The sequence below is a fragment of the Eubalaena glacialis genome, chromosome 11 (assembly GCF_028564815.1).
Source record: "Eubalaena glacialis isolate mEubGla1 chromosome 11, mEubGla1.1.hap2.+ XY, whole genome shotgun sequence".
NCBI classification, from domain to species: domain Eukaryota; kingdom Metazoa; phylum Chordata; class Mammalia; order Artiodactyla; family Balaenidae; genus Eubalaena; species Eubalaena glacialis.
In genome coordinates this window covers 900,014-926,371 of record NC_083726.1, presented here as the reverse complement: position 1 = coordinate 926,371, position 26,358 = coordinate 900,014, and the positions used below count along the sequence as shown (strand labels likewise).

The 26,358-nt window shown below is 55.7% G+C and overlaps 1 protein-coding gene across 7 annotated transcripts in view; it reads right to left on the bottom strand.

The window, feature by feature from the left end:
- The window catches only part of BRD1 (bromodomain containing 1), a 34,445-nt gene extending 19,855 nt beyond the window's left edge, over window positions 1–14,590 (bottom strand). For 6 of the 7 annotated variants that reach the window (XR_009702644.1, XR_009702645.1, XM_061206298.1 and 3 more), the window contains exons 1-3: window positions 14,542–14,590; window positions 10,139–11,516; window positions 2,252–2,408 (exon numbers count right to left, since the gene is read on the bottom strand). Coding sequence is in view for 5 of the 7 variants with exons in the window: in XM_061206298.1 (XP_061062281.1) it covers window positions 2,252–2,408; window positions 10,139–11,502 (1,521 nt within the window). In the remaining 2 variants the exon portion in view is untranslated. Of the gene's footprint in view, window positions 1–2,251; window positions 2,409–10,138; window positions 11,517–12,907; window positions 12,927–14,541 lie in introns of those variants that run through there. The other variant, XM_061206299.1, reaches the window with a different exon arrangement.
- Window positions 14,591–26,358: the final 11,768 nt, after the last annotated feature.

The window sequence follows — 26,358 nt, the reverse complement described above, 5'->3', positions numbered from 1 at the left end:
AGGCCGCCCCGCGTCCGTGTCCCTGCCCACACAGGCCACACAGCTGGGCTCTCTACGACCCGGTCAGAGCCCTCTCCTGGCCAAGCCAAGGTACACCTCAGGGTTCAGTGTAAGTCATAGGACCCAGATCTCCGTGGTTCCTCCCAATTCCTTCCGCCAAGAGAGCTGACGCTTCCCTTTCCCGTTTCCTGTGGGTGAATCCTCCCGTTGTTACAAATTTACCTCGTGTGGGGCAGGATGGAGATAGAACATGACTGGTCTCGAACCCTCGTGCCGGCCTCCTGAGAGCACATGCTCCCCCAGGAGTGCCCCCCCCGCTCCCCTGAGGTGCAGGCAGGCCCCTCGCATGCACACGCCCCCCCCAACCCCCCCAGCTTCCTGCCCCCAAACCCAGCCCAGGTCCCCCCGGCAACCACACAGGCCCCAGGCCACCGCTCCCAGGGCGGCTCACCCCGCGCACCCCCGGGCCCCGAGACGAGACTCCTGGGGCTGCATTCTCCACGTCTCCCACTTCTCTGCCGTCACCCGGGCGAGGACGAAGGCCTCCGTCCTGCCTCACTGCCCCGATCTTGCGATGCCTGCTGCCTTACCTGCCACCCCCGAGGCCCAGCACCCTCTCCTGGCACCCAAGGCCTGCAGGCTCTGGGCCCCCGCCCCTGCCCCCCTTTCCTGGAGCTCCCGAGACAGCACCCAAGCAAGCCAGCCAACCTCAGTCCCCATGGTTCCAGCCCTGCGGCCTCCTGAACGTCCCCCAGCCCACAACTGGCCCTCCCGGCCCACGGGCATGTGTTCTGACACAGCCCTGACTGAGACCCCAACTCCGGGCCCGGTGCGGAGGAGGGAGAGGCACGCCGTGCGTCACTAACAAAGCCCCGGGTGTGACGGAAGATTGAGAATGAGCCCCAGGGGCCAGACCCCCACCGGTGAGCACGGGCGCCCCCGGCCCCCGGGGTCGGCAGCACGACCCAGCCCAAGCAGTCAGCAGTCCCGAAGCTGGATGGAGGGGGCAGGCGGGCACAGGACAGCTGAGCACCCGGCAGGCCAGCAGGGCTCAGGACGCGGCACCTCCCAGCCCCTCTATGCGCACGTCCACCGAAGCCGCAGCCCAGGGTTAAGGGAGCCGCTCGGTGTGCAAGGTCCACCCCAGCAAACAAGGGCGGCAGCGCTGGGTCTGCACAGAGGCCTGTGCCACGTCTCGGGGGAGGGGACTCAGATGGCACTGCGGGCACCAGGACCCCCCGGGGAGAGACGGCCCCATCAGCACACCCTCGGGGGCAGCAGGTCTGAGAAGCACACCCTGTAGCCTTGCGGTGCCTCCTTTCCCGGAGATGGAGGAGGATCGGGGGCACGGCCCACCCCGTAGAGGCCCAGGATCTTAACAGTTCCTCTGGATTTCAAAAAGCCTTAAGAAGACGTTAAACTGAGCATCTAAGTGTGTTAGTAACGTTAAACAACCTACGCTGTCAGCACAAGACTGGGAAGATTAAGAGGAGGGACTCCCTAAGAAGGACGTCGCCGGGGTGTCAAGGTGGAGAGGGCAGCGCTCAGCCCGGGCCTCGCGCCGGGACCCAGGAGAAGCGACAGCAGAGTCGGGAAGCAGCAACTCCCGAGACACCGGGATGAAAACAGCGGCTGATTCCCTCGACGAGGGAACCCCAGGGATGGGGACCCTCACAGCTGCCAGGCAGTCCTGCCCCGACCAGAACTCAGCGGAGGGAGCTCCCTTCACGCCAGGAACCCAGCTGCCGGACGCAGCGCCCGGGCCCCCCTGAGGATGCACAGGGACAGACGGCAGAGCCTTCAGGGTGCGGCGGGAGCCACAGCGATCCAACAGGAACCGGTCGGGAGGGGGGCCCCCGCTGTGCGCCCGAGTCTAGGAGGCTGCGCCCCTCAGCACAAACAGGCAGACGACCCTTGTTTGTTTTGGGGCATCTCACAGAGTCGACCTCTTCCTTTCTAAATCCATCCTTTCAGAGGAACGCTCTACAACACCAAATGGGTCTATGAACGCAGATCAACCGCTAAGCCGTGAGCGCTAGTCTGGTGTTGCTCTCTGCCCCCCCACTCGTCTTGGCCCCCGTCGCCCGCGGCGTGGCCCCCGAGTTACGTCGCTCCCGCACGGCGCCCCGTCCCCTGCCGCCCCACCCCCGGCAGGCAGCCCGCGTGCAGGGTCGGGGAAGCGGCTGAGGGGCCCCCGGGCTGGGGGCTGGGGGGGCTGGGGGCGGGGGGGGTGGGGGGCGCGGGCACGTACCTGCTGCGAGCTCCTGTGGGACTGCAGGCTGGACTGCAGTCTGCGCAGCAGGGGGGCCCCGTTCCTCGACAGCCTTTTGAGGAGCCAGTAGCTGTGGGCGCGCGCGACAAACTGCTTCTTCCGCTGAATGGCCACCTGATTCGCAATCCTGTTTAATCTAGAACACGGGAAACTCAGAGTTTAGCTGGAGAGCGAGACGCGGGCGCGCGCTCATCGTGGAAACGAGAAACCGCAGCGTCACTGTTAGCACACAGCGTGCGGCCACCGCACCTCTCGGCGGCGGCGCCCTCACGGCCACCACCGCCCCTGGTTCTCCGCCTACCCGCAGGCTGCGTCCACCCGTGGTCGCTCCAGCGGCCCTCGGGGCACACGTCTAAGAAGAAAAACGGGTGGGGCCCTGGGTGCTTCCGCTTTCTCTGAGTCGCGCATCCACACGCACCGACCTTCACCAGGTGTGGCCGACCCTGCGGAGTCGCCCACTCTCACGGGGTGGGGGGCCGTGGCGCCCCGGTCCCCTCAAGAGGGAAAGCGATGGCGTAAGTGGAGGCAGCAGCAGCGGCGGGCGGCAGCTACCCTTCACCAAAACGACCGTGAGCGTCCCCAAGCCGCCTGCGAAACTCCACCCTTTCAAGGACTGCAAAGCGTGAAGGATTTGTAACTTGCATGAGGGGACGGGGACGCGAAGACGGCGTAAAACCCTTGGAGGCCAGCGGGACAGCTTCCCGGTCCCTGCCATCACCCCTGCTGCTGAAACACGCCTCAGGAAGACGACCAAGGCAGCCGAGGACTAAACCTCGACAGGACAACGAGGCTTCCCCACTGTGCACCACACATCAACGTTTCAGGTCAGAAGTTAAGGAATTTCAAGAGCACATTTTTTGAAAAGCACGATCCTGACATGCACAGAACTCTGCCGACACCCTCGGCTCTGCCGCGTCCAGACCCACGACGGTCCTTCTCTTTAAAGCAGCGGCTGCGGCTCGAGCCTCGGGGCCAAAGGCCACGCGCCACACAGGGCAGCCCTGCCCGGGGTGCCCAGGGGAGACCCACCAAGGGGGCAGCTCCACACCAAGCACAGGCCAGGGGTCAGCGAGAGCAGCCGGGCAGACGCAGAGCCCAAGCCCCAGCATGCCCACAGGCCCACCCACCCGGGACACCTGGTCACACGGTGCTACCAGAGGCAAGGCTGGAACGCCTGCCAGCGGCGGCCAGAGCATCTCCGCTGTCCCACGACGGCTCCAGCAGAAGGCACCGGGGACCCCAGGGCTCCTCGTCTGCGGACGGGGCTGTGTTCACCTTGGGCACCTCGGAGGCGCCCTTCTGTTGGGGGCTGTTTTCACCTTTTTGACAGCGGCTTAACGGAGGGGCAGCAAAGTGCATGCATCTTAATGCACAGAGCTCAGGGGTCTCTACACACGCAGACATGTGTTCTAACACGCGCTCAGTTACTGCAACGGTCAAATGGGGCAGCACAGATGAAAGGCTGACTCGTAATGTGCTGAGCACCCAACTGAAGAAGTCAGGAAAAGACAAGAGAGGAAGGTCCCAGGACCGCACGCAGGTGGCGGCAACTGCCCCCAAGGCCGCGTGGCACCCTGGAAAGCTGCTGAGGGGAGCTTTCATGTTCTCCCCACCATAGCAACAGTGACTATGGCAGGTGAAGGATGAGCGAACTGACTTTACCCTGCAAACGCTCACAACGTATAAGTGACTCGAATCATGGCACTGTACACCTTAAACTTACAATGTCACGTGTCAATTAAATCTCAATAAAGCCAGGGGAAAAAAGCCAGAGAGCAAAAAATCATGAAACAGGAAACAAGAACACACAAGAAAATCTCAACAAGACCAGAACCTTATTCTCTGAAAAGACTAGTAAAGAAACAAATGGGACTTCCCTGGTGGCGCAGTGGTTAAGAATCTGCCTGTCAATGCAGGGGACACGGGTTCGAGCCCCGGTCCAGGAAGATCCCACATGCCGCGGAGCAACTAAGCCCGTGCGCCACAAATACTAAGCCTGCGCTCTAGAGCCCACGAGCCACAACTACTGAGCCTGCATGCCACAACTACTGAAGCCCACGCGCCTAGAGCCCGTGCTCCGCAACGAAGAGTAGCCCCCGCTCGCCGCAACTAGAGAAAGCCCGCGCGCAGCAACGAAGACCCAACGCAGCCAAAAAAAAAGAATGAGAAGATAAGCTGAGGAAAAGACACGTGATGAGCACAACCAAACCCCGTGCCACCCACAGGCTGAGCCCGTGAAGAGAGAGACCCACCTCCGGGGGCGCTGGGACTGACTCTGGTGTGCTGGCACTGCATTCAAGGGCATCGCCCAAGCCCACACCAGACTGCGAGCCCCCCAGGGCAGGAAAACCAGAAAACCAGGCCCCAGAGGAACCCACCCCCATTTACAACGAGTGGTTGCTGTGACTGACCAGTGGTGGGCTAATGGGACAGGAGGGGTCCCAAAAGTGAGTGGTCATTTAACTTTTTTTTTTTCTTGCTACATTTGATAAATCAATGTTACTATCTAGTTTTTTGTTTTTAAAGTTTTTATATAAAAGTCATGAAAAACAGGGAAAAATGGCATTAAAAGCCATCCCCACCTGACATGCGCAGACCCCGGAGGAGCGCCTGGGCCGCCCCGCCGGCATCTGCGGGGAGCGGGGTCCACCCTCCCTTCTCAACACCTTCTTAGCCAGCTGGGTCTCCACAAAGGGCACCGCACACTTTCAAAACAGCTTGGACGGAGGTCGGGGCACAGGAGTGAAGTCCACCCGCCAGACCTGAAGAGCCCGGAGTCTGCCTCTGGAGGGAAGTGGTTCTGGGCCACACTGGCTCCGGGGGTGCCCCCTGCCCGACCGCATGGACCATAGGCAGGAGCCCCAGGACCACATCCACACCTCCCAGCCAGACCTCACCAGCACCCATGGCCACGGCCACAGCCAAGGCCAGGCAGCCGACTGCCCCGGGGGCCTCCCCTCGGCTACTAAGCAGGTTGACAGTGACAGCCAACTGGGCAGAGCCTCCTTTCCTGAGAAACCCCTCTCGAGCTGCCCACCTCAGTGCCCAGGCCCACCGGGCAGACCCCTCTGACAACCACACCTCCTGGTCCATGACGGCGGGGAGAGAAGGACCCCGCTGAGGTGGAGGCTCCCTCCCATCCCTTGCGGGGAGGAAGGCCAGGAAGAGAAGAGGGACAGGCCACGTGGAGAGGAGCCATCACCTCCAGGGGCCCCCGGGCCCCGGATCCGACGCCAGAAAAATCAAGAGCAGAAATCACCTGGTTGAAGCACTGGTGACACCTCGGTCACCAAGGAGCAGGGGACGTCGCTGCCTTCAGGTGGGGACACAGGGGCCCCGCAGTCCCAGGCACACCTCTGTGAGCCGCGAAGGCCTGTCGCAGGAGACACAGAGATCTGGGGATGCCCAAATCAAAGGAGGCTGAGCGGGACTGGTCCCGACTGGAGGCAGGAAGGCTCCAGGGGAGGCCGGCCCCACCCTGGGAGACATACAGGAGCGCGTGGAAACCACCCCCAAGAGGGTAATCGGGTTATTAGCAAGAAGGGACTCTGGGTGAAGAGCGTTTGGGTGGGGGGTTTTTTCGACTTTTGCAACATTTTATAGATTTGAAGTTATTTCTGAACAAAAAACTGAAACTGAAAAGACGACAAGACGAGATGCAATGCCGGTCTCTGTGCCGTGGAGGAGAAGGGTGCCCAAAGCACCAAGGTCCGTCCCACCATCCACTCCAGGCAGCAACTCCAAGTGCTAGGATGAAAGAAAACTTCAATGCATGTCCGCCCATCTCTGCGGAAGCAGATACAGTGAACATGACCAGAAACTGCCAGATCCCATGACCTCGGCAGACCCTCCCCGTGGGCTGGGCCTGCTCTGTGCGCCCGGGATGCCCGGCTGCGGGAGGTGTGAGCACAGCAGGCCTGCTGGGGGGGGGGGGGGTGACGCCGGGGCCGGTCCCAGCAGAGACCACCAGGCAGGGCCCTCGCGGCTCCCAGCAGGAGGAGGGAGCCGGGGGCGGGGGGAAAGCGAGCAGGACACGGGCCAGGGGTCCACACGCCCGAGGGACACGGGGCGCGGCCCACGGCACCGCGCTCAGCACTCACTTCAGTCCTACGCACACAGGAATCCCTGAGACTGGAACGCACCAGAGGAGCCCGCAACGCAGCGGAGACACGTCGTGAAGCATCCAGATTCCTCCCCTGCGCTCTTTTTTACTTTTATTCACGTCAGCTCTCTGGTCAAAACACATCCGCTCTGGGACGCGCCATCCCTGCGCTCCCGCGCTCCCACGCTCCCCGCCTCGCCCCAGGAAGGCCCTCGCAGGTGCAGAGCCCGGAGCCGGCAGCCCGGACGGGGGGACCTGCCCGGGGAGACGCCAGTCCCCCACCCCCCCAGTTTAAAACCAAGGAAAGCAACGAGGCCACAAGAGGGTCAGAACTAGAACACTCAGAGCAGCTCCGGGGAAACACGCTGCACGGCCCCCCGTCAGGTGGCAAGAGCCGCCAAGGCCGCCTCCGCTGGGCTCGCCCGTCGTGACCGGGAGGGACACCTGGAGGGACACCTGGAGGAGCAGGACACGCGGCCCGGCTTCTCCACACCGTGTGCGTTTCACGACCCGCACTTCTGACTTCTGGCTGGGTCTGTAAGGCTTCTCTCCAGGAGTCGCTCCTTAAACAGCCCTTCCCCAAGGACCCGGGCAGGCGGGCGGGAGGGCTGCCCGGCGGCGCCCACAGAGCAGAGGTGGTGCCCACGGAGCAGAGGTGGCGCCCACGTGCACAGAGCGCCCAGAGCCAGGCTCCCACCTGCAGGGGCTGAAAGGCTTCCCCCATTTCCCCAGGCCACGACCCGTGAGAACTTCCATAAAACGTAATAAACTTAACTGCCAGAAACATGAAAAGAGACATACAAAACTCAAGTGCAAACTTCTGGCTGTTCCGTTCAACAGGCATTCAACTTGTCTGCCCAATGGCTCCCAAGCAGCCGCTCTCCAGCCGTCCTCACCTGGCGCCCCAGCGGCGCCCTCACGGGGACAGAGCCGTGACGCGGCTGCGCCACCCTCACCACGCACTCCGGTAACAGCTCAATAGGCAGGAACCCGCACGTCAACGAGGACCGGCCAGGCCAGGCCGGACGCTCCTCCCGCGAGGCCCCTCCTCCCCAGATACTCTGGGACACCCAGAGCGCAACCAGAGAGCAGAGTGACCAGGTTAGTTACCCCAAGGGACCCAGGAGGCTCCAACTCCACGAGTCCCTTCACCTGGCCTGGCCCCTCCCCGATGCCCGCCTCCACGGGCCCCCCCCTTCCCCCCACGAAGCAGATGAAATGGACGAAGAAGCAGAGAGGATCCGATCAGAGGAGTGGCTACTCGAGGAAACGGCAACGCTTGACAGAAACAGAGCAGCACGAGCACAGGCCAGAAAAGGGAGAACACAGGCCTGTCCTCTCTTCTTTAGCCCTGACTTTTCGTATCTTCCCAACTTTAAACGTGTTGCTTCTGGGCTGGGAAAAGAATCATTCTGACTGGAGAACAGGTGCAGGAGGGGAGGCACAGACAGGCGGGCACAGCTCCGCGCCACCGGGACAGCCGCTCAGGGGCGGCTCTCCTCGCCAAAGGCTCCGGGTCCAGTGGCCTCGAGGACCCCGCCAGACCCAACCCACCCACCCAGGGCAGAGCACAGCATCCCATCAACGTGCCCGCGCCACTCCTGGCCCCGGGCAGCCGGCCTGACCACAGGCTCGAGTCCTCCAGCAGGTGGGCGAAGCCTCAGAACACCCACATCTGTGTTCCGGAGTCTACTGCTGAGAGGCGAGAAAAGCAATCTTTGTAGCTCAGAAACACTAAACGATAAAACAAATTAAACCAACCATCTCCCTCTTGTTGAGAACAGACTATGATCTCAAAATTAGTTGGCCTGAGTTATTTTTCTTACTTGAAAACTTGTAAACCACTCAAACTACAAAAGCGCTTACAGCTCCTGCCACACACCCCCAGCCTTCTCACAGCCAACCCTCCTTCCTCTCTGCAGGGAATAAGGGGAATCCTCCTCTTCTTAGATCTCCAAAGCCCCTCTTCCAGCCCCCCCTGCCCCGGGCCGGCTCCCAAGCTCGCTCAGAACGCCCGCCACCCTGGTGGCAGCTCTAGACGGGTCCTGAGCCAAAGGCCGTGGAGAGCACCCAGCTTTACTCCCATCTACACGCCACTGTGCCTGGGTCCTAAGAACGGGACCACCAGCCCAGCCGCAGCTCAGGCCACAGCTTCGGGACAAGAGCAGTGGCTGTGAGCCTGGGCCTCCCAGCACCTGCCCCGACACCCCACAGGGTGGTCTGACGTCAGGATCTCCCGGAAACTCTGGGCAACACTGACAGCAAAGCCTGTGGCCGCGAGCACTCATCCAGGCGCGTCGTGTACGTCTGCTCCGAACCGAAGTAACAGTTTGTTCCTAAATTAGGAAAGGACAAGACGGAGCATGGCCCAGCAGCACCGTCACCTGAGCTGCAGTGTTTCCTCCAAAGCAAGTCCTCCTCTCCACCAGACCGGGTCATCTCAGACCCCAGGTGCCCACGTTTCCCAACCGCAAATGCTTTCTCCTGCGGACGGGCTGGCAGACCCTGGGGCAGGGAACCAGGCGGGGCTGGACACACAAGGCAGCACCTCAGACTTCTGGGTTTTCAATTTATTAGATCACATTTTTTGTTTCATTTACTTCAATTTCAGTAAAGCTGAAAATTTCGGGCTCTTAAATAGATGCTCTTGATACAAATCCTATACTTTTTGACCTACAGGTAGAAATCCAAGTGAAACTGTCTTTTAAAAGTGAGACTGCCTTATTTGCAAACAGACACCTTGATTTTAACAGAAGCCTTCTCTGGATAAGAGGGATAATAAGCACTTTGTATTCACTTTGAATTTACTGATTCTGTAACACAGGTACTGTTCTGTAAAAACAAAAAAATTTCATTCTGGAAAAAAGGCCACATTTCTTTAGTAGCAGTTCCCACCACATCTTACGACCTGACAACATCCCAAAACTGCTCTCGGGAGCAGACACCCACTTACGTCTTCCTTTCATCAGCCTGATGCTTTATTTTCTTAACCAGACTATTCTAAAGACCCGTGCCCTATCATACAGGGCTTTACTTCCTCAAAGCTCAAGCAAGTGTTTGAGTCTTTCCCAAACCACACCTGGTGAGAAATTCATCAAGCCACTTACCTCGTATTCCAAACAAGAGCGCTCTTAAATACAACAAAATAAAAAGAACAAGTCAGTACCAAGAAGAACAAGCAGAGGAGGAAACGAGTCCAGGGATGGGGCTGGCCAGCGCAGTCCCGACCCCACCACCGTGGACGGCTCCAGGCAAAGAACCCAACACTGAACAGGCAATGCTGACACCACGAGAGAAACAGTCAGGAGAACCAGAAAGCCTGTCCCACGACAGGAAGGAGGCCAGCACCTCCCGCCTCGCGGCTCCTGTCAGCCCCGCTCTGATCTCTGCCCCGGGGTCAGCCTTACCCAGCCACACGGCTTAAGTTTCCAACAAATTTAAATATCCCACAAGATTCCCGAATCTGGGGGAGGGAGCAGGGTGAGGAACGGTGTTCTATTGCGTCAAAGATGACAACAACTCCTGGGGCGCCGCGGGGCCCCAGACTGGGGCGCCTGCAGTCAGTGTGGCCGCGGGCCCGCGCGGGCATCGAGGAAACCAGACACACTTGCCCGTCTCACAGACTCAAGTCTTTTGCAACATCCATGCTCCCGTGAAGCGGAGACTGAAGGAGGCCACCTTGGAGAGGACCGTCGGGGCCGCACAGACAGCACGCGGTCAGACCCTGCGCGCCCTCCCAGCAGGCCCGGGCCCGCCACGCTTACCTCTGAGGGGGAATGTAGGGCGCACACACAGGCGGCAGGGCCGCACAGGGCTCCCGGAGCGTCTTCTTGGCCTTCTTCGCTTTCTTCCTGACCTTGGACGTGGACCTGACCGTTTTGGCTGAGCTCTCCTTCCGGCAGACGCCGTTCTTCACCTCGACGTCCCCGTAAATGTTCAGGGGCCTCCGGGTGCAGCCCGGGGGCGTGTGGACGTCACAGTACGCAGTCTTCCTGACGGAGAAGGTGGCAGCACCGCCGGCCAGCTCCTTCACGGGCTCCATCTTCATGTAGAGGCCGGCCCGCTGGGCGCACGTCACGTGGAAGGCGGTGTAGCAGTTGGCCTTGTGGCACTGGATGCAGGCGCCCACGCCCTTCTGCTTGCAGAGGTAGCACGTCAGCTTCCAGCGGGCGGGGGGGATGTTCCGCACGCCGTCGATGGGCTCGATGAACACGGTGTTGGCGAAGCCAACCTCGGGGATCCACAGGGCGCACACCACGTGGCCCCAGCGGTCATCGTCCGTCTTCTTGAAGGCGCCGCCCTTGTTGGGGCAGAGCACGCAGTCCGCCGGCCGGGCCCGGGACTGCAGGCAGTGGCGGCAGAGCCACTGGCCCTCAGGGATGTAGGGCACGCCGTAGCACTCCTGGTGCACCGCCAGGTTGCACATGTCGCAGAAGAGGATGGCGTTGCTGTTCTGGCACTCGCCGTCCATGCACACGCAGCACACGGCGTCCTCGTCGATCAGGCACTGCTGCCCGCCCTGCTTCTGCTTCTCGCAGTGCGACGCCTTCTCGAAGCGGTCCATCAGGAACTCGAACACGCTCTGCGACACGGCGGCCACGCAGTCGCCCCTGCGCCTCTCGTTGACGATCTCCAGCCAGGCGTAGTCCTCCTCGTCCATGTCGTACTCCACCTCGTGGTCCAGCTCCGCGGCCGACTTCTCCACGAACTTGTAGTACGCGGGCGGCCGCCGGGGCGCCGCCGGGGGGCTGTACTCCACCACGCGCACTGTGGGCTCGGGGAGCGTGCCGGCCGAGGCGGGGGCGCCGTGGGCGCCGGGCGGGGCTTCATTTTTCTTCTTGACCCTGTTGTTCTTGTGCCGCTTAGTTCTTAAGCACACGGGCGGCCTCTCGCTGTTCTCTTTGTTGCTGTTGCACTCGCTCATCTCCTGAGCAGTGAGGTCATCTTCTAATATGATCTCCAGAGGGTCGAAGATGCTGATCCTGTGCAGGCGGCCCTCGATCTCGATCTCCACCATCCTCTGCGCTTGCGCGTAGGTCAGCGTCTCTCGCGTGGGGGAGTGCTTAGTGCTGCCGGGGGAGGAAGGGTGCCTCGCTGCAGCGCGATGACCTCGGCCTTTCCTCCTCATTTGGTACTGACTCCCTGAAACGGACGCAGAGGACACGTTAACTCCACACAGAGGACGCGGGAGGCGAAAGCCACCAGGTACGCTTGGGCAGACCTGACCACCTCGTGCTAAATCGAAACAAAACTCCCGGCAAACCTATCTCTGAGGTTTCCAAAATCACTCGTCCCCGGACTCACAGTGGTATCTCAACAACCTTCAACAGCCCGTTGCCACCAGGCTGCCCCTCCCCAGAGACTCCCGGGACCAGAGGAGAGGGCAGGCGGTGAAGAGGGGCTCCCAGAGGCACACGCGATGACAAGTCCTTCCAGGATGCTGACGCCCACTGTTCGCCGGTCACCTTCTTGGATCCACAGGTCACCAAGCCGACTGCCACATCTCTCACAAGTAGGGGTCGCAGCCCTGAGCCCAGGACAGCGCACACACAGGGCTGGACCCCAGCAGGCTCTGGCCCCTGGCTCCCCCTCCTACTGCTGCCCAGGAGAGAGCCCTGAGCCCCAAAGTGGCAGTCCCATCAGCACCCCTAGGGAGCCCTGAAGCCTCAGCAGCCTGACCACAGCCCCGTCCATCCTCTCGACGAACGCGTCCTCCACAACCGTGTTGAGGCACGGGGCCACCAACCACACCAGGGCTCAAGGGGGAAGCCCCGTACTGGCCTGGGGGCAGGCTTCACCCCTGGGAGGCCTCCACCCAGCCTCTGCAGGGCCTCAGGAGTGGCCACCACGAAACCCCCCATGGGCCAGCCACCTGCCCTGCCCCTCGGAGCACTTCTCAGCTGCTGGCTTGACCACGGTGCCGGGCCCGCCTCCTGCCACAGCAAGGACCACCCTAAGACCCCCACGCCGCCCGCAGAGGCTCCCCCAGCCCCCCCGTTCTCAGGTGCCAGCACAGGCTCAGGCGCCCGAAATTTGGGCCACAGAGACTTATGAGGATTTGCTCTTTTCAAACGTCTGCCGTCTGTCACCGACCGAGTCTACTACCGGTCTCACTCGTGTGATGACTCCTGATCCTGGACCACTGCCTGCCAAGCAGGGTGGCACCTTAGGAACTGATGACAAGGACCCCTCCTCCCTCCAAACGACCACATTTTACTGACAGGAAGCAGAGTGATATTTAAGAGACTGGCTGACAACATCCCAAGGTGGAACCCAAGGCCCACCGCTGGACGTGACCCCGAGGAGCCGGCACGGGGCGCCCCCGCACAGCGACCCTCCTGGTCTCCAGACTTCGCTTTTTCAAACCTGAGCGGAAATCCCAGCAGACCCTAAATGCACTTTTTAAGACAGACCCTTCAGATTGTGGTTTTCTCGTTTGCCAAACAGAAATCCACGTTTTACGTGAAATTGGACAGGAATCCCCTACAAAGAGGAGCACGGAAAACAGCATGAGCAGCCAACCCGTCGCTCACCTGCATCTCAGGGGTCTCCAGAGGCCCACGCAGCCCTGGACTCCTGTTGTGCAGTCAGCCAAGCCGCTGCCCAGCTAGCCCTGGCCCCGCCATCCCTTCTGGGGGAGAGGGGCACGGCCCCCCCCACGGTCAGCACCACAGCCTGCACGGAGGGGACGCCGGTGCGCCAGGGCACAGCGCACAGCTTCAGGGGTCCTTACTGGGGTGGGGCAGAAGGGACAGTTGGTTACTCAGCAGATGCAAAGCGAACGTGTAATTTTCTCCTCGAAAGCAGAGAACCAACAGCGCTAACCAAAATCGGCCCTTCAAAACCCACACTCTCCTGAAGGGCACTGAAGCTCTGGACACTTAGTACCCGAAGCACAGCACTTAATGGCCATGGCAGCTCCGCAATTTGAAAGCTAGATGGTGACAGGGAAAGAAGGCGCTGGTCACTCTGCAGACCACCTCACCCGCCCATCATTTCCCGATCTCTGGCCCTCGGGCTCCATCCACACTTGGCCCAAGCGTTCCAACGAGGAGGCCATCAGCAGCCTCTCCTGACCCTTCTGATAAATGCACCTTGAAAAGCCATGTGGCCACAAGAGAGGCAGTCGGCACCCAGGGCCGGCTCACCTTCTCAAATCAGTGCCTTTCCCGCCTGGCTTTGGACAAGCCACTTACACCCTCGTGCAGGAACGGGACAGCAGGCAGCTCCCGGCCCGCAGGTGAGTGCACGCAGCGCCCTCCACCCACGACCCTTCGCGGGCGGTGGGCGCCTTCTCCACGGGGGCGCGGCCTTTCGTCAAAACTCCACTGCGCACCCGCAGCGCGCGCGTCCTCCGTAAATTACACCTCAATCAAGTTACTTCTTCCAAAGGGCCCCGGAGGCCGCTGGGTCCACCACCGGCTCTCAGCGCGGGAGGGGGGGCGGAGGGGGCGGCGGCCCGGGTCCGCGCGCCCCTCGAGTCTTTCCAGCGCGGCCCTGAAACAGGGAGTTTCCCGTCCGGGCTCAACGTGCCCAGCGCGTCCGTTACATAACGCGACCCTCGGGCAAACGCTCGGCCCGCGGACCCGAGACCCCGGCCCGCTCCCGTCTCGCCGGGCGGCCGGGCGGAAGGCGCAGCGGGCGGGACGGGCCCCAGCGCCCAGACAGCCCGGCCTCCCTCCCCGTCCGGCTTCCCGCCCGCCAGCCTAGCCTCCCTCCCTGTCGGCCTCCCCGGCCGCCCTGCCTCCCGGTCCGGCCTCCCTCCCCGGCCTTCCAGCCTCCCGGCCCGGCCTCCAGGCCTCCCCACCGGCCGGCCTCCCTCCTTCCCGGCCGCCCAGCCTCCCTCCTTCCCGGCCGCCCAGCCTCCCCACCCGACCCGGCCGCCCGGCCCGGCCTTCCAGCCTCCCGGCCCGGCCTCCCCGCCTCGACAGCCCGGCCTCCCCGTCGGCCGGCCTCTCTCCTTTCCGGCCCCCCGGCCTCCCCGCCGCCGCCCTGACACCGCGGCCTCCCTCGGCCCTGCCGCCCGCGGACAATGCGCCGCCGCGGCGGCCGCCAAACATGGCGGCGGCACCAGCACCGAGAGGCCGGCGGCGGCGGCCCGCGGGAGAGGCGGGCGAGGCGGCGGGCGAGGCGGCGGCCCCGGCCCCGGCCCGTCCGGCGCACTCACCTTCGGGGCCGCGGCCGCGGGAGCCGGGCGGCGGGCGCGGGGGCCGGCGCGGCCGAGGCGGCGCTAATGGCGCCCGCGGCTCCTCCGCCAACGGCCGCGCAGGCCCGGCCCGCCGCCGCTCTGGGCGCGGGCTCCTGGCGGCGGCGGCCCGGCCCGGCTCGGCGGCCGCAGGCTCTCGGGCGGCGGCTCGCACGGGCGGCGGGGCCGGACGGAGGCCCGGCGCGGGGGCCCGGCCGGCGGGCGGCGGCGGCGACGGCGACGGCGACGGCGACGGGGCGCTGGCGCGGGGCTGCTCGGACACCCGGGCCGGCTCCCTTGCTCCCCAGCGAAGCAAACAATGCGGCGAGCGCTCCGCCCGGCGCGCTGCGTGCGAGACGCGCCCCGCCCGCCGCCGCCATGACGCGCGGCCGCCGCCGGGGGGGGAGGGGACGGGAGCGGAGGGGACGGGAGCGGAGGGGAGGGGAGGGGAGCGGAGGGGAGGGGAGGGGAGCGGAGGGGAGGGGGGAGAGCCTGGGGGGAGGGGCGGCCGGGCAGAGGGGCCACCGGCCGGGCGATGGGGCGCCGGACCCCGGGGCTGGGGGATCATCGGAGGGGGCGCGGGGTTCAAGGGAGGGGGGCACCGGGCGGGCGATGGGGTCGCCGGCACCGGGGCTGGGGGGTCATCTAAGGGGGCGCCGGACACGGGGCTTGGAGGCCTGAGGGGGCGCGGCGTTCAAGGGAAAGGGCAGCGGGCGCTGGGCAGAGGGGCTGGGGCGCGCCTGAGGGGGCGCGGGATTTGGGGGAGGGGTGCCGCACACCAGGTCTGGAGGCATCTGAAGGGGTGCCGGGCGGGGGAGGGGCCGGAGGGGAGGCCCGTGGGGAGGGGATGAAGAGGTGGGGGCCAGAGCGGGAGAAGGGGGCACTGGATGGGGCAGGCCCGGCTGAGTGTTGGGGGGACCTGGGGGAGTGCCGGGCGTGGGGCAAGGGGAGCCCAGACCACAGCGTGGTGGAGACCCGAGTGGGCGCCCCATGGGGTCGGGCCAGGCAGGGGGTTGGGGGGAGCCTGCAGGGCCCGTGCTGGGCAGGATCAGGCGCTGGTGGAGAGGAAGCGGGTGCTGGTAGGGGTGGGGGAAGCAGCGGGGAGCACTGGGGAATGGGGGCTGCAGGGCGGCCCAGCTGGCACTCCTCCTTCAGGATTTACAGGCCTAGGATGGGGCCGTTAGGTCCGGACCACCCTCTTGGGCTCCAGGTAAAACAGAAAGGGCCCCTGCGCAGCAGTAGTTCAGAGACCTGAGTCTTGGTCGCTGCCACTGGCTGCTTCCACTGTGGCCTCTGCTTCAACGCCAAAATTCAGAGGTTTAATGACAGTTTTCATCCCGAGATTAGTCCCGAAGTGCTTTGGGAGGAGGGAGAAGCCTAGATGTTTTCTTGGTTTCCTTGAGGATTTGAGGTTAGTGCAGTGGCCATGAAGGAGCCCAGCCCTGGGGAAAAGGAGCAGCAGGTGCCCCCCTCCCTGACAGCCAGGGGAGGCCCCTCAGTAGGAGAAGGAACATGCCCCCCAGGCAGAGGCTGCGTCCTTCTGAGCTGGTGAGACCTTACCCCCATGGGCAGGCAGGGCGGGCTCCGCCGCTTAGGCTCTTCCAGCAAACGCCCTATCGAGAGCAGGCTGGCCATGTCCACCCAAGTGTCCTAGCTGGGGGCCCTTTGCTGACCAGAACTTGTGCCCCAGTGCATCCAGTGTACAAGTTGAAAAGTGAAGGCTTGAAGGGTCACCCAGTCAAGGTCACCCAGTGGTCAAGTTCCTGAGCAAGGTCCCACCTCCAGACACATCCTTGGGCCAAGGTGAGGCAGGCCCAGCAGTGGGCCCCGACCATGTCTGCACCAGATGCAGGAGCCGCAAGTATGTCTCTGCTCTTCCAGATGTGTGCTATCTGTGTCAGTGGAGAGCAAGCACACGGGGCCTGCACCCTTCTCCACCCCGGGCAAGGCAGATGCAAACCAGGAAGCTGGAGGCCGTCTTGTGAAAGAAGAGAGACAGGAAACAGGAGAGAGGCAGAGAGGATGGCTTCTCCACCAACCGAAGTGACGCCCAGGAGGAGTGAAGGCATGTCATAGTGGCCTTCTGGAATTCCAAGGATGAAGAGACTAGCTTAAAAACCGTCAGAGAGGGACTTCTCTGGTGGTCCAGTGGGTAAGACTCTGCGCTGCCATGCAGGGGGCCAGGGTTTAATCCCACATGCATGCCACAACTGGAAAAAAAAAACAAGATCCTACACGCTGCAACTAAGACCTGGTGCAGCCAAATAAATGAATAAATTTTTTTTAATTTAAAAAAATTAAATTGGAAAGAAGAATAAAGTTATTTTTAAAAAACCCTTTAGAGAGGAAGGATCTTCTTTAATCAGACTGAACCTGATTGTCAGTTGGCAAAGGGGTGAAACTGTCAAAATCCTAAGAGAATTTTTTTTTTTTTGGCTGTGTTGGGTCTTCATTGCTGCGCTGGCTTTCTCTAGTTGCGGTGAGCGGGGCTACTCTTCGTTGCGGTGCGCGGGCTTCTCATTGCAGTGACTTCTCTTGTTGTGGAGCACGGGCTCTAGGCGCGCAGGCTTCAGTAGTTGTGGCACGTGGACTCAGTAGTTGTGGCTTGCGGGCTCTAGAGTGCAGGCTCAGTAGTTGTGGCGCACGGGCTTAGTTGCTCTGCAGCATGTGGGATCTTCCCAGACCAGGGCTCGAACCCATGTCCCCTGCATTGGCAGGTGGATTCTTAACCACTGGGCCGCCAGGGAAGCCCATCCTAAAAGAATTTAACCTACAATTCCATACACAGTGAAACTAGCATTCAAGTGAGACAGCAAAATAAAGGTGTCTTCACAAACTGAAAACATCTACACACTAAGTCTCAAAAAGGCCTGAAAGACATGCCCCAAGCCAAATGAGAAGTGAACCCAAGAGAAAGACCTGGACGCCAACAAAGAAACTAGCTTAGACTGCTCAAAGAAAGTCAAATAACAACTTGAGAGAAAATCCCGCATGAGCTCAACATGGCATATGGCAAGGGGAGGGAGGAGCAGGAAGGAAAAGCACACGGAAGTTCTTGTATAGCTAGAGGATTTGAGAATCGATAGGAAAAAAGTCTGAAATACCCAAGTTTCCATGAGAAAAATGGAAACAGAATTTACAGATTTCAAAACAGCTGGGAGAAAACTGAAATGAAGAAAAATTGACAGTGCCAACAAAAAGCAGAAAAGAGAGAAAGATAAATACATGATAAATGAAGAACACAGCACGAGGTGACAGGAGTAAATTCAAACGTTTGAGTAATCAGAGACATGATGGAATTAAAAATTCATCTATTAAAAGACAGACGGGCTTCCCTGGTGGCGCAGTGGTTAAGAATCCACCTGCCAATGCAGGGGACACGGGTTTGAGCCCTGGTCTGGGAAGATCCCACATGCCGCGGAGCAACTAGGCCCGTGAGCCACAATTACTGAGCCTGCGCGTCTGGAGCCTGTGCTCCGCAACAAGAGAGGCCGCGATAATGAGAGGCCCGCGCACCGCGATGAAGAGTGGCCCCCACTTGCCACAACTAGAGAAAGCCCTCGCACAGAAACGAAGACCCAACACAGCCATAAATAAATAAATAAATAAATAAATAAATAAAGACAGAGACTCTCTAATTAGAATGTAAATACTGTTAAATACTGTTTACGAGAAACACACCTAAAAATGTGGATGGAAAGTATGTGTCATACAACTTATGTTCCTCAGAAGACCATAAAGAGAATGAAGAACTAAAAGCTAGAAAGTATTTGCAAAACATACACCTTGCAAATGATTAGTATCCAGAATATATAAAGAACCCTTCCAAATCCATTAGAAAAAGACAAACAAGCCAAAAGAATGATGGACCAATCCTGTAATCAGTCTCCTTGCAGAGAAGAACATGGAAAGGGCCAATAACCTCACTAGCAGTTTTGGAAATGCAAACTAAAACCACACTGAATGAGCACAACCGTTAAAGTTGGACGCATACCCTGCTGGCCCAGAGCATCAGGTCGTACAGTTATCTTGTAAACAATATGGCATTCTCCAAAGAAATCGGGTGTGTGCATCAGTTAGCTGTTGCTGCATAACAAACCACCCCCCAAACTTTGTAGCTCGAAACCACAACAATCGCTTCTTTCACTCATGGATCTGCTATTTGGGGAAGATTCAGCAGCACAGCTGGTCTACTCCACGCTGCAACCGCTGGGCATCTCCACTGGGGGCTGGACAGGCCACATCCAAGATGGTGCACCCATGTGGCTGGCAAGCTGGTTCAGGCTGTGGGCTAAGGGCCTGGGGGACGTCCTCGAGGGAGGGTGGCCAGGTTCCAAGAGCAAGAGTCCCAAGAGAACCAGGTGGACCCAGTATCACTTTTCATATCATAGCCTCAGACATCATGTAGCATCACTTGTGCACAAACCTGTCCAGATTCAGGAGATAGGGGGACAACAACCCCTAGTTCCTGTGGAAAGAAGTGTCAGAGTCACATTTTAAGAGGAGCACGTGGCAGGGAGAAGTGGCTGTGGCCGTTTGGGAAAATGCAAGCTGCCTCGATGTGCACACCTGTTCCCAGCTCTAGGGTTAAGCCAACATACATTCCTAGGTACATCCTCTGCCTCGCTGCATGCCAGAGAAACCTGCACTGACCCATCAGGAGACCTGTCAACTTTCAAAGCAGCGCTGTCTTTAATAGCAAAAATACTGGGGGGGGAACCCTTAAATGTATGTGGACAATAAAATGAATGAAGTGAGATACGTCTACACAATGGACTAGCGTGCAGTGATTGAAATGAGTGAATTGCACCACTTGGATCCACGTGGCTGAATCTCAGACACGTGACGCTGAACAGGAGAAATATAATGTCATAACGATGATACAAAGTGTGATTCCATTTGCACTCAGCAGAGAGAGCTCGGAGTGTGTAAGTATGTGCACACACAAACACACACCTGTATCTTTTCCGATATCTATAAACAAGTCTTGAGCTCATACTGATAGCTTCAGTTCTAACATGACAGATCTCATTCTGTCCTTCCCCCTTTCTATGTTTATAACTCAACAGTGAGAAGCCTCTATGCTTTCACCTGGTAGCTCCAGCCCCATTGTCTGTCAGGCTATACCAGCCAGACACTTGGCCCCAGATGCATCAACCACCACCCCCGTGCCCAGTTAGATGCATCAGCCCAAAGCTCAGCTCTGGGGACGTCCCTGCTTCCTCTGGCTCCGTAGCCCTCCCACCCCCACCCCACTGTAACTGCAGCTGAAAGCTTGGGCCCGACAAAGGCAAGGAGACGGGTATTGGTGCTTTTTTGTAAGTTTCTATTTTCTGGCAGAAGTAAGATAAAATTCTTCTTTCTTCTATCTCTAACCTTACATTTAGTAGACTGTGCTTTTGCAAACAAATGAAACATTTTTTAAATGGTATTTTCTTACTTCGGAATTCAGGAAAAATCGTTTTTACTGACTATTCAATTTTAATAGAAATCTAGTTATTTGCATAGGTTCAATAGAAATCAGTCCTCTTTTTTACCAGTATATAATTAGACAAAATGATTGTGCCGCTGCGGCCTTAAGCGGGTGTCATATTTGAGAGCACGTCTCCTGTGATTCAGGATGACACACCCACCTTCGGAACAAGGATCGTAACCTCTGCGTTGAGCCAGTGCCCACAGACCCACACCAGTGCACGAACGACAGTGTACCAGGTCTCAGCTTCACAAGTAGTCAGGCAGACAGGAACTGTGGCAGACACCTAGGTCCTTGTGAAAAGAGAAACTCACCTACAGGCACAGGTGCTGCAGGCAAGAGCAATGTGAACCTCAGGCATGCTAGAGGCTCAGCCGTACATTCCTCGTGATGACATCTCCAGACAGAAGTGAATTTTGCGGCCTTGGTCCTTGGGAAACCCCACGTGGCTTAGTTGTACCAGCCCAACAAGGAGGCTCAGACGTGCTAATTGCCACTTCTTTCAGCACCTGTGTAGATGAATCAGGTCCAGACACAATAAGACCAGCTTTCTGTGAAGAATAACCTTCGTCTCAAGGGGGGGACTAATAAAAATGTTCCAAAACATGGATGGGTAAGAGGATGGCGGTGGGTCCTTTCGGTGGGAGGCTGAGTGCGGTCCAGCAGACCCACCAAGGGTACTTTTTGATTCTCTAGGGTGTGCATCTGTTTTACTGCCTACTTACTATTGATTATGATTTTTAATAACACGGTAAGGGTAGATTTTAACTTGTAGAAAATGGATGGCTAGGTAATGTGATTCTTGTCTGATAGCAATGCAAATGAACTTTGCCCAGTGGTAAGTGACAAAAATTATCTCTGTAGAAAAGATTAGTTGGAAGAGGTTGCAGTTTTATGGCCCTGTAGAACATTAACCAGTTTTTAATCTAAATTAGTGAACTTACTCAAGCAAGCTTTTTTTCAGCCACTACAAATCCTTCCCTCTCTCCAATGTTTTCAACCAGCCTCACCATTATGCTGGTTTCCTTGTTAATGATTTAAATAAATCTTGGACACATCCTCACTTTAGAGCTGTAGAGTCATATTTTTAACTTTTGAAAATCATGCTTTGGCAGCTCCTGCATCTCGCTGCCTCCTCAGCATCTCCGCTATGATGGTTAATGGACATCCCAAACTTAACACGCCTGATGCTCAGCTCTTGGCCTCCATCCCCAAACTGCCCCCCTGTTGTCTTCCCCATCTGTTATGGGTTGAATTGTGTCCCCCCCAAAAAAGATAGGTTGGCATCTTAATCCCTGGTGCCTGTGAACGTGACCTTACTTGGAAATAGGGTCCCTGCAGGGGAGCAGGTTAAGAGGAGCTCACTGGGGTGGGCCCTGACCCAATGGCTGGTGTCCCTATAAGTAGAGGGAACTTTGGACACAGGCTCCAGGGAGAAGGCCATGTGACAAACAGAGGCAGAGGCTGGAGGGACGCAGCTGCCAGCCCAGGAACGCCAAGAGTGACAGCCACCAGAGCCAGAAGAGGCAGGAAGGGTGCTCCCCGACAGGCTTCAGGGGGAGGCAGCCCTGCCGACACCTTGATCTCAGACATCCAGCCCCCAGGACTGGGAGACAAGGGGCCTCTGGGGTTGAAGCCGCCGGGTCTGTGGCGCTTTGTCACGGCTCCCAGGGTACTAATGCACCTTCTCAGCTAATGGTGACGCCACGCTTCCTGAGTGAGAAGCAAATCCTGTTAGCTCCCCCTTCAAAACACGTCCAGAACCAGCCCTCTGTCACCACCTCCTGTTAGTACCCCAGGGCCAATCACTGTCATCCCTCACCTAGATTATCTAGGTGTCCGGACTGGTCTGTCTGCTTCCCCCTGGCATCTCTGTAGCTTTTCTCTGCACAGCAACCCACGTGATACTATCACGCCTGTGCTTGGAATCTCCCAGTGGCTCCCCATCTCTCTCAGAATAAAAGCCAAAGTCCTCAACTCGATAACCAAAAAATAACCAAATTAAAGAATGGGCAAAGGACTTGAATAAACACTTCTCCAAAGAAGACATACAGATGGCCAATAAGCACAGGAAAAGATGCCTGACATCATTAGTCATCGTGGAAATGCAAATCAAAACCACAGTGAGATACCACCTCACACCCTCTAGGATGCCTAGAATCAAAAAGTCAGGGGAATTCCCTGGTGGTCCAGTGGTTAGGACTCCAAGCTCCCAATGCTGGGGTGTGGGTTCAATCCCTGGTCAGGGAACTAGGATCTTGCAAGGCAAGTGGTGCAGCCAAAAAAAAAAAAAAAAAAGTCAGATAATAACAAGTATTGGTGAGGATGTAGAGAAATTGGAACTTTCTTGCATTGCTGGTGAGAATGAAAAATGGTATAGCTGCTTCAGAAAACAGTTGAACACTACCTCAAAATGCAAACCATGTGACCCAGCAATTCCACTCCTAGATATGTGCCCAAGAGAAAGGAAAACACACGTCCACACAGAACTTGTACATGAACATTCATAGCAGTATTGCTCATAATAGCCAAGAGGTGAAAACAAACCAAATGTCCATCGACTGATCAATGGATATATAAAATGTGGTCCATTCATAAATGGAATATTTTTTGGCAATAAAAAGGAATGAAGTACTGAAATGTTCTACAACAGGGATGAATCTTGAAAAACGTCCTGCAAAGTGAAGGAGACAAAAGTCACATATCATATGATGCCACTTATATGAAATGTCCATAATAGGAAAATCCAGATACAGAAAGCAGATTAGTGGTTGCCAGGGCCTGGGGCAGTGGGAGGGAATGGGGAGTGACTGCAAATGGGTGTGGGGTTTCTTGGGGGATGATGAAAATGTTCTAAAATTGACTGTGGTAAGAGTTGCACAACTCTGCGCATATACGAAAAACTATTGAATTTTACTTTTTTTTTTTTTTTTTTTGGCCACACCACATGGCTTGTGGGATCTTAGTTCCTTGACCAGGGATTGAACCCAGGCCACAGTGGGGAAAGCGCTGAGTCCTAGAAACTGGACCGCCAGGGTCCCTTGAATTGTACATTTTAAATGAGTGTACTGTAGGGTATGTGAATTATATCTCATTAAATCTGTTTTTAAAATACATTGAATAAATAATTACATAAATTAAAAAATTAAAAATAACACCAGAGAGTAGATAATGTAGACTCATCTCTTCCTGCTCCTCCAACTAAATATAACTTTAAAAACTGGGAAATAAAAAAAAAAAAAAAAAAAACACTGGGAAATAATACAAGAGACAAATTATAGACCTCTGGTAGGAAAAGAAAGGTAGGCTGGCTGAAGGCCTCGGATTGAGGAAAAACACTGCAGCCTGGAGTCTCCCACCACCCCACCCCACCCCCGGTAGTATAAGGCTGCCCAGGTCCAGCAACTCCTGGCCAACCAGTGGCAGAAAGCAGCCCAGGCCCAGTCTCTCCCCACCCTCCCACCCAGCAGCTAGGGGAAGTCCATCTATCCTCCCATGGGGAAGTCAACGGAGATTGAGCAGGAACCCTGGAGGTACCAGGTCTCAGAAGCATCCTCCATCCCATGGGTGCAACCTCTCCCACTCCCCACCCACTGGTTCTAGGCAGGCTGGAGAATCTCCTCTGTTCCCACAGGCAGCACCAGCCGAATTAAGTGGAAGCTCCAGTGGCACAGGTGAACAGAACATACCAGAATAGAAATGCAAGGGCTCTGAAAACTAAATTATCATTGGAACCACAACCCACAAAAGTAGGCCAGGATGTGCTGCACCTGAACAGGAGCAGGATGACTGCCTGCTAAAATAGAATGTTTCAATAGGATCCAGAGGCTCCCAACATAATTTCCAAACTGTTTAGATTACAATTTTGAAAACCACGTGTCAAACCAAGAATTTAAATGAGAGAAAAACAATCAACAGATGCCAACGGTGAGATGAATCAGATGTTGGAATTATCTGACAGAGATTGTAAAGCAGCCACCACAAAAATGTCTCAACAACCAGTTACAAATTATCTTGAAACAAGCAGAAAAATAGAAAATCTTAGTGCATAGAAACAAGTTATTAAAAAACCAAATGGAAATTATAGAACTGAAAAATACACCAACATTTAAAACTCAATGAATGGGTTCAATAACACAATGAATATGACAGAAGAAAGAGTCCATGAACTAGAGGACAGAAGAGTAGAAATTACCCAATCCGAACAACCAAAAGAAAGTAGACTGAAAGAAACAAATAAACAAACAAACAAACAAACAAAGCTTCAGGGACCTGTGGGAGTATTAAAAAAAAATTAAATAAATCTAACATTTGTGGAATTGGATCCCAGAAGGAGAGGAGTAAGAGCAGCAGGCTGAAAAAAATATTTGAAGAACTTATGGCAGAAGCTTCCCAAATTTATAGAATAGATAACCAACAAGGACCTACTGTAGAGCACAGGGAACTGTACTCAATATTCTGTAATGACCTATAAGGGAAAAGAATCTGAAAAATATATACATGTATGTAAAACTGAATCACTTTGCTAACACAACATTGAAAATCAACTATACTTCAATTTTAAAAAAGAAACTTTCCAAATTTAGCAAAAGACATAAACCTACACATTCAAAAAATTGAGTGAACTCCAAATTAGATAAATCCAAAGAAATCTATACCACACACATGATTAAACTTCTAAAAACTAGTGATCAAAAAAAAAAAAAAAAAAAAAAAAAACACCCTTGCAAGCAGACAGAGAGAAATAACACATTGCCTATGAGGGAAAAACAATTGGAATACATTGGATTTTTTATCAGAAACCACAGAGGCCAGAAGGAAGTGGCACATTTTTCAAATGCTGAAAGGAAAGGACTGTCAACCATGAATTGTATATCTAGTGAAAATATGCTTCAAGTATGAAGGGGAGGGAATTCCCTGGCGGTCAAGTGGTTAGGGCTCTGTGCTTTCACTGCTGAGGGCACAGGTTCAATCCCTGGTCAGGGAACTGGGATCCCACAAGCCACACGGCATGGCCAAAAAAAAAAAAATGAAGGGGAAATAAAAACATCCACAGACAAAGAAAACTAAAAGAATTTGTCACTAGCAGAACTACCCTTAAAGAATGGCTAAAGGAAGTTCTTCAAACAGAAAAGAAATGATAACAGAAGGCTTAGAGCTTCAGAAAGGAAAGAAAAACAATGGAATGGGTAAGATAGAGGTAAATATAATAATTACCCTTCTCATCATCAGTTTCTTATGTCATGTTGGGTGATTGAAGCAAAACTTGTAACACTGTCTGATACGGTGTTAAATGTATGTGTAAGAAATATTTTAGACAGTTATATTTTTTAAATGGGGATGGTAAAGGGAGTTAAATGGAAGTAAGGTTTCTACACGTCACTCAAAGTGCTAAAATTGTATCAATAGACTGTGATAACTTAGGTATGTGTAGTGTAATACCCAGAGAGTCACTGGGAAAACTATACAAAATGTTATACTCAAAAACACTATAAAAAATCAAAATGGAATTCTAAACAATGTTCAGTATCCCACAAGAAGGCAAGAAAAGAGAAAGAAAGAAATGATTGAGAGGAAACAAACAGAAAACAAATAATAAAATGGCAGACTTGAGCCCTAATATATCAAAATTGTAAATGTAAATACTCTAAATACACTGAACAAAACACACAGATTGTTAGAATGAATTAATAAAAAAACACAACCCAACTATATGCCATCTACAGATGGCAAACATAATGACATACGTAGGGTAAAAATGAAAGAATGAAAAAATATTTATAATTCAAATATTAGCCAAAAATGTAGGAGCGGCCATAGTATATTATTTTTTACATATTATTATATACATTATGTATTATTTATTATATATTAAAATCAGATAAAGTAGATTACAAAGCAAAGAAAATTACTGGGAACAAAGAGGAACATTACATAATGATAAAAGGATCAATCCAGTTGGAAGACATAATGATCTTAAGTATTTGTGCACCAAACAACAGAGTTAAAAATATATAAAGCAAAAAATGATAGAGCTGAAAGAAGAAATAGACAAATCTAAAATTATAGTTAGGGACTTCCACATCCCACTCTCAGCAACTGATAGAACTTCTAGACAGAAGGTCAACAAAGATATAGAAGAACACGACACCATCATCAAGCAACAGGATCTAAATGACATTTACAGAACATTCCACCAAACAACAGCAGAATGAACATCCTTTTCAAGCACGCACGGAACACTAACCAAGATAGACCATATCCTGGGTCATAGAACAAACTTCAACAAATTTAAAAGGACTGAAATCATATAGAACATGTTCTCT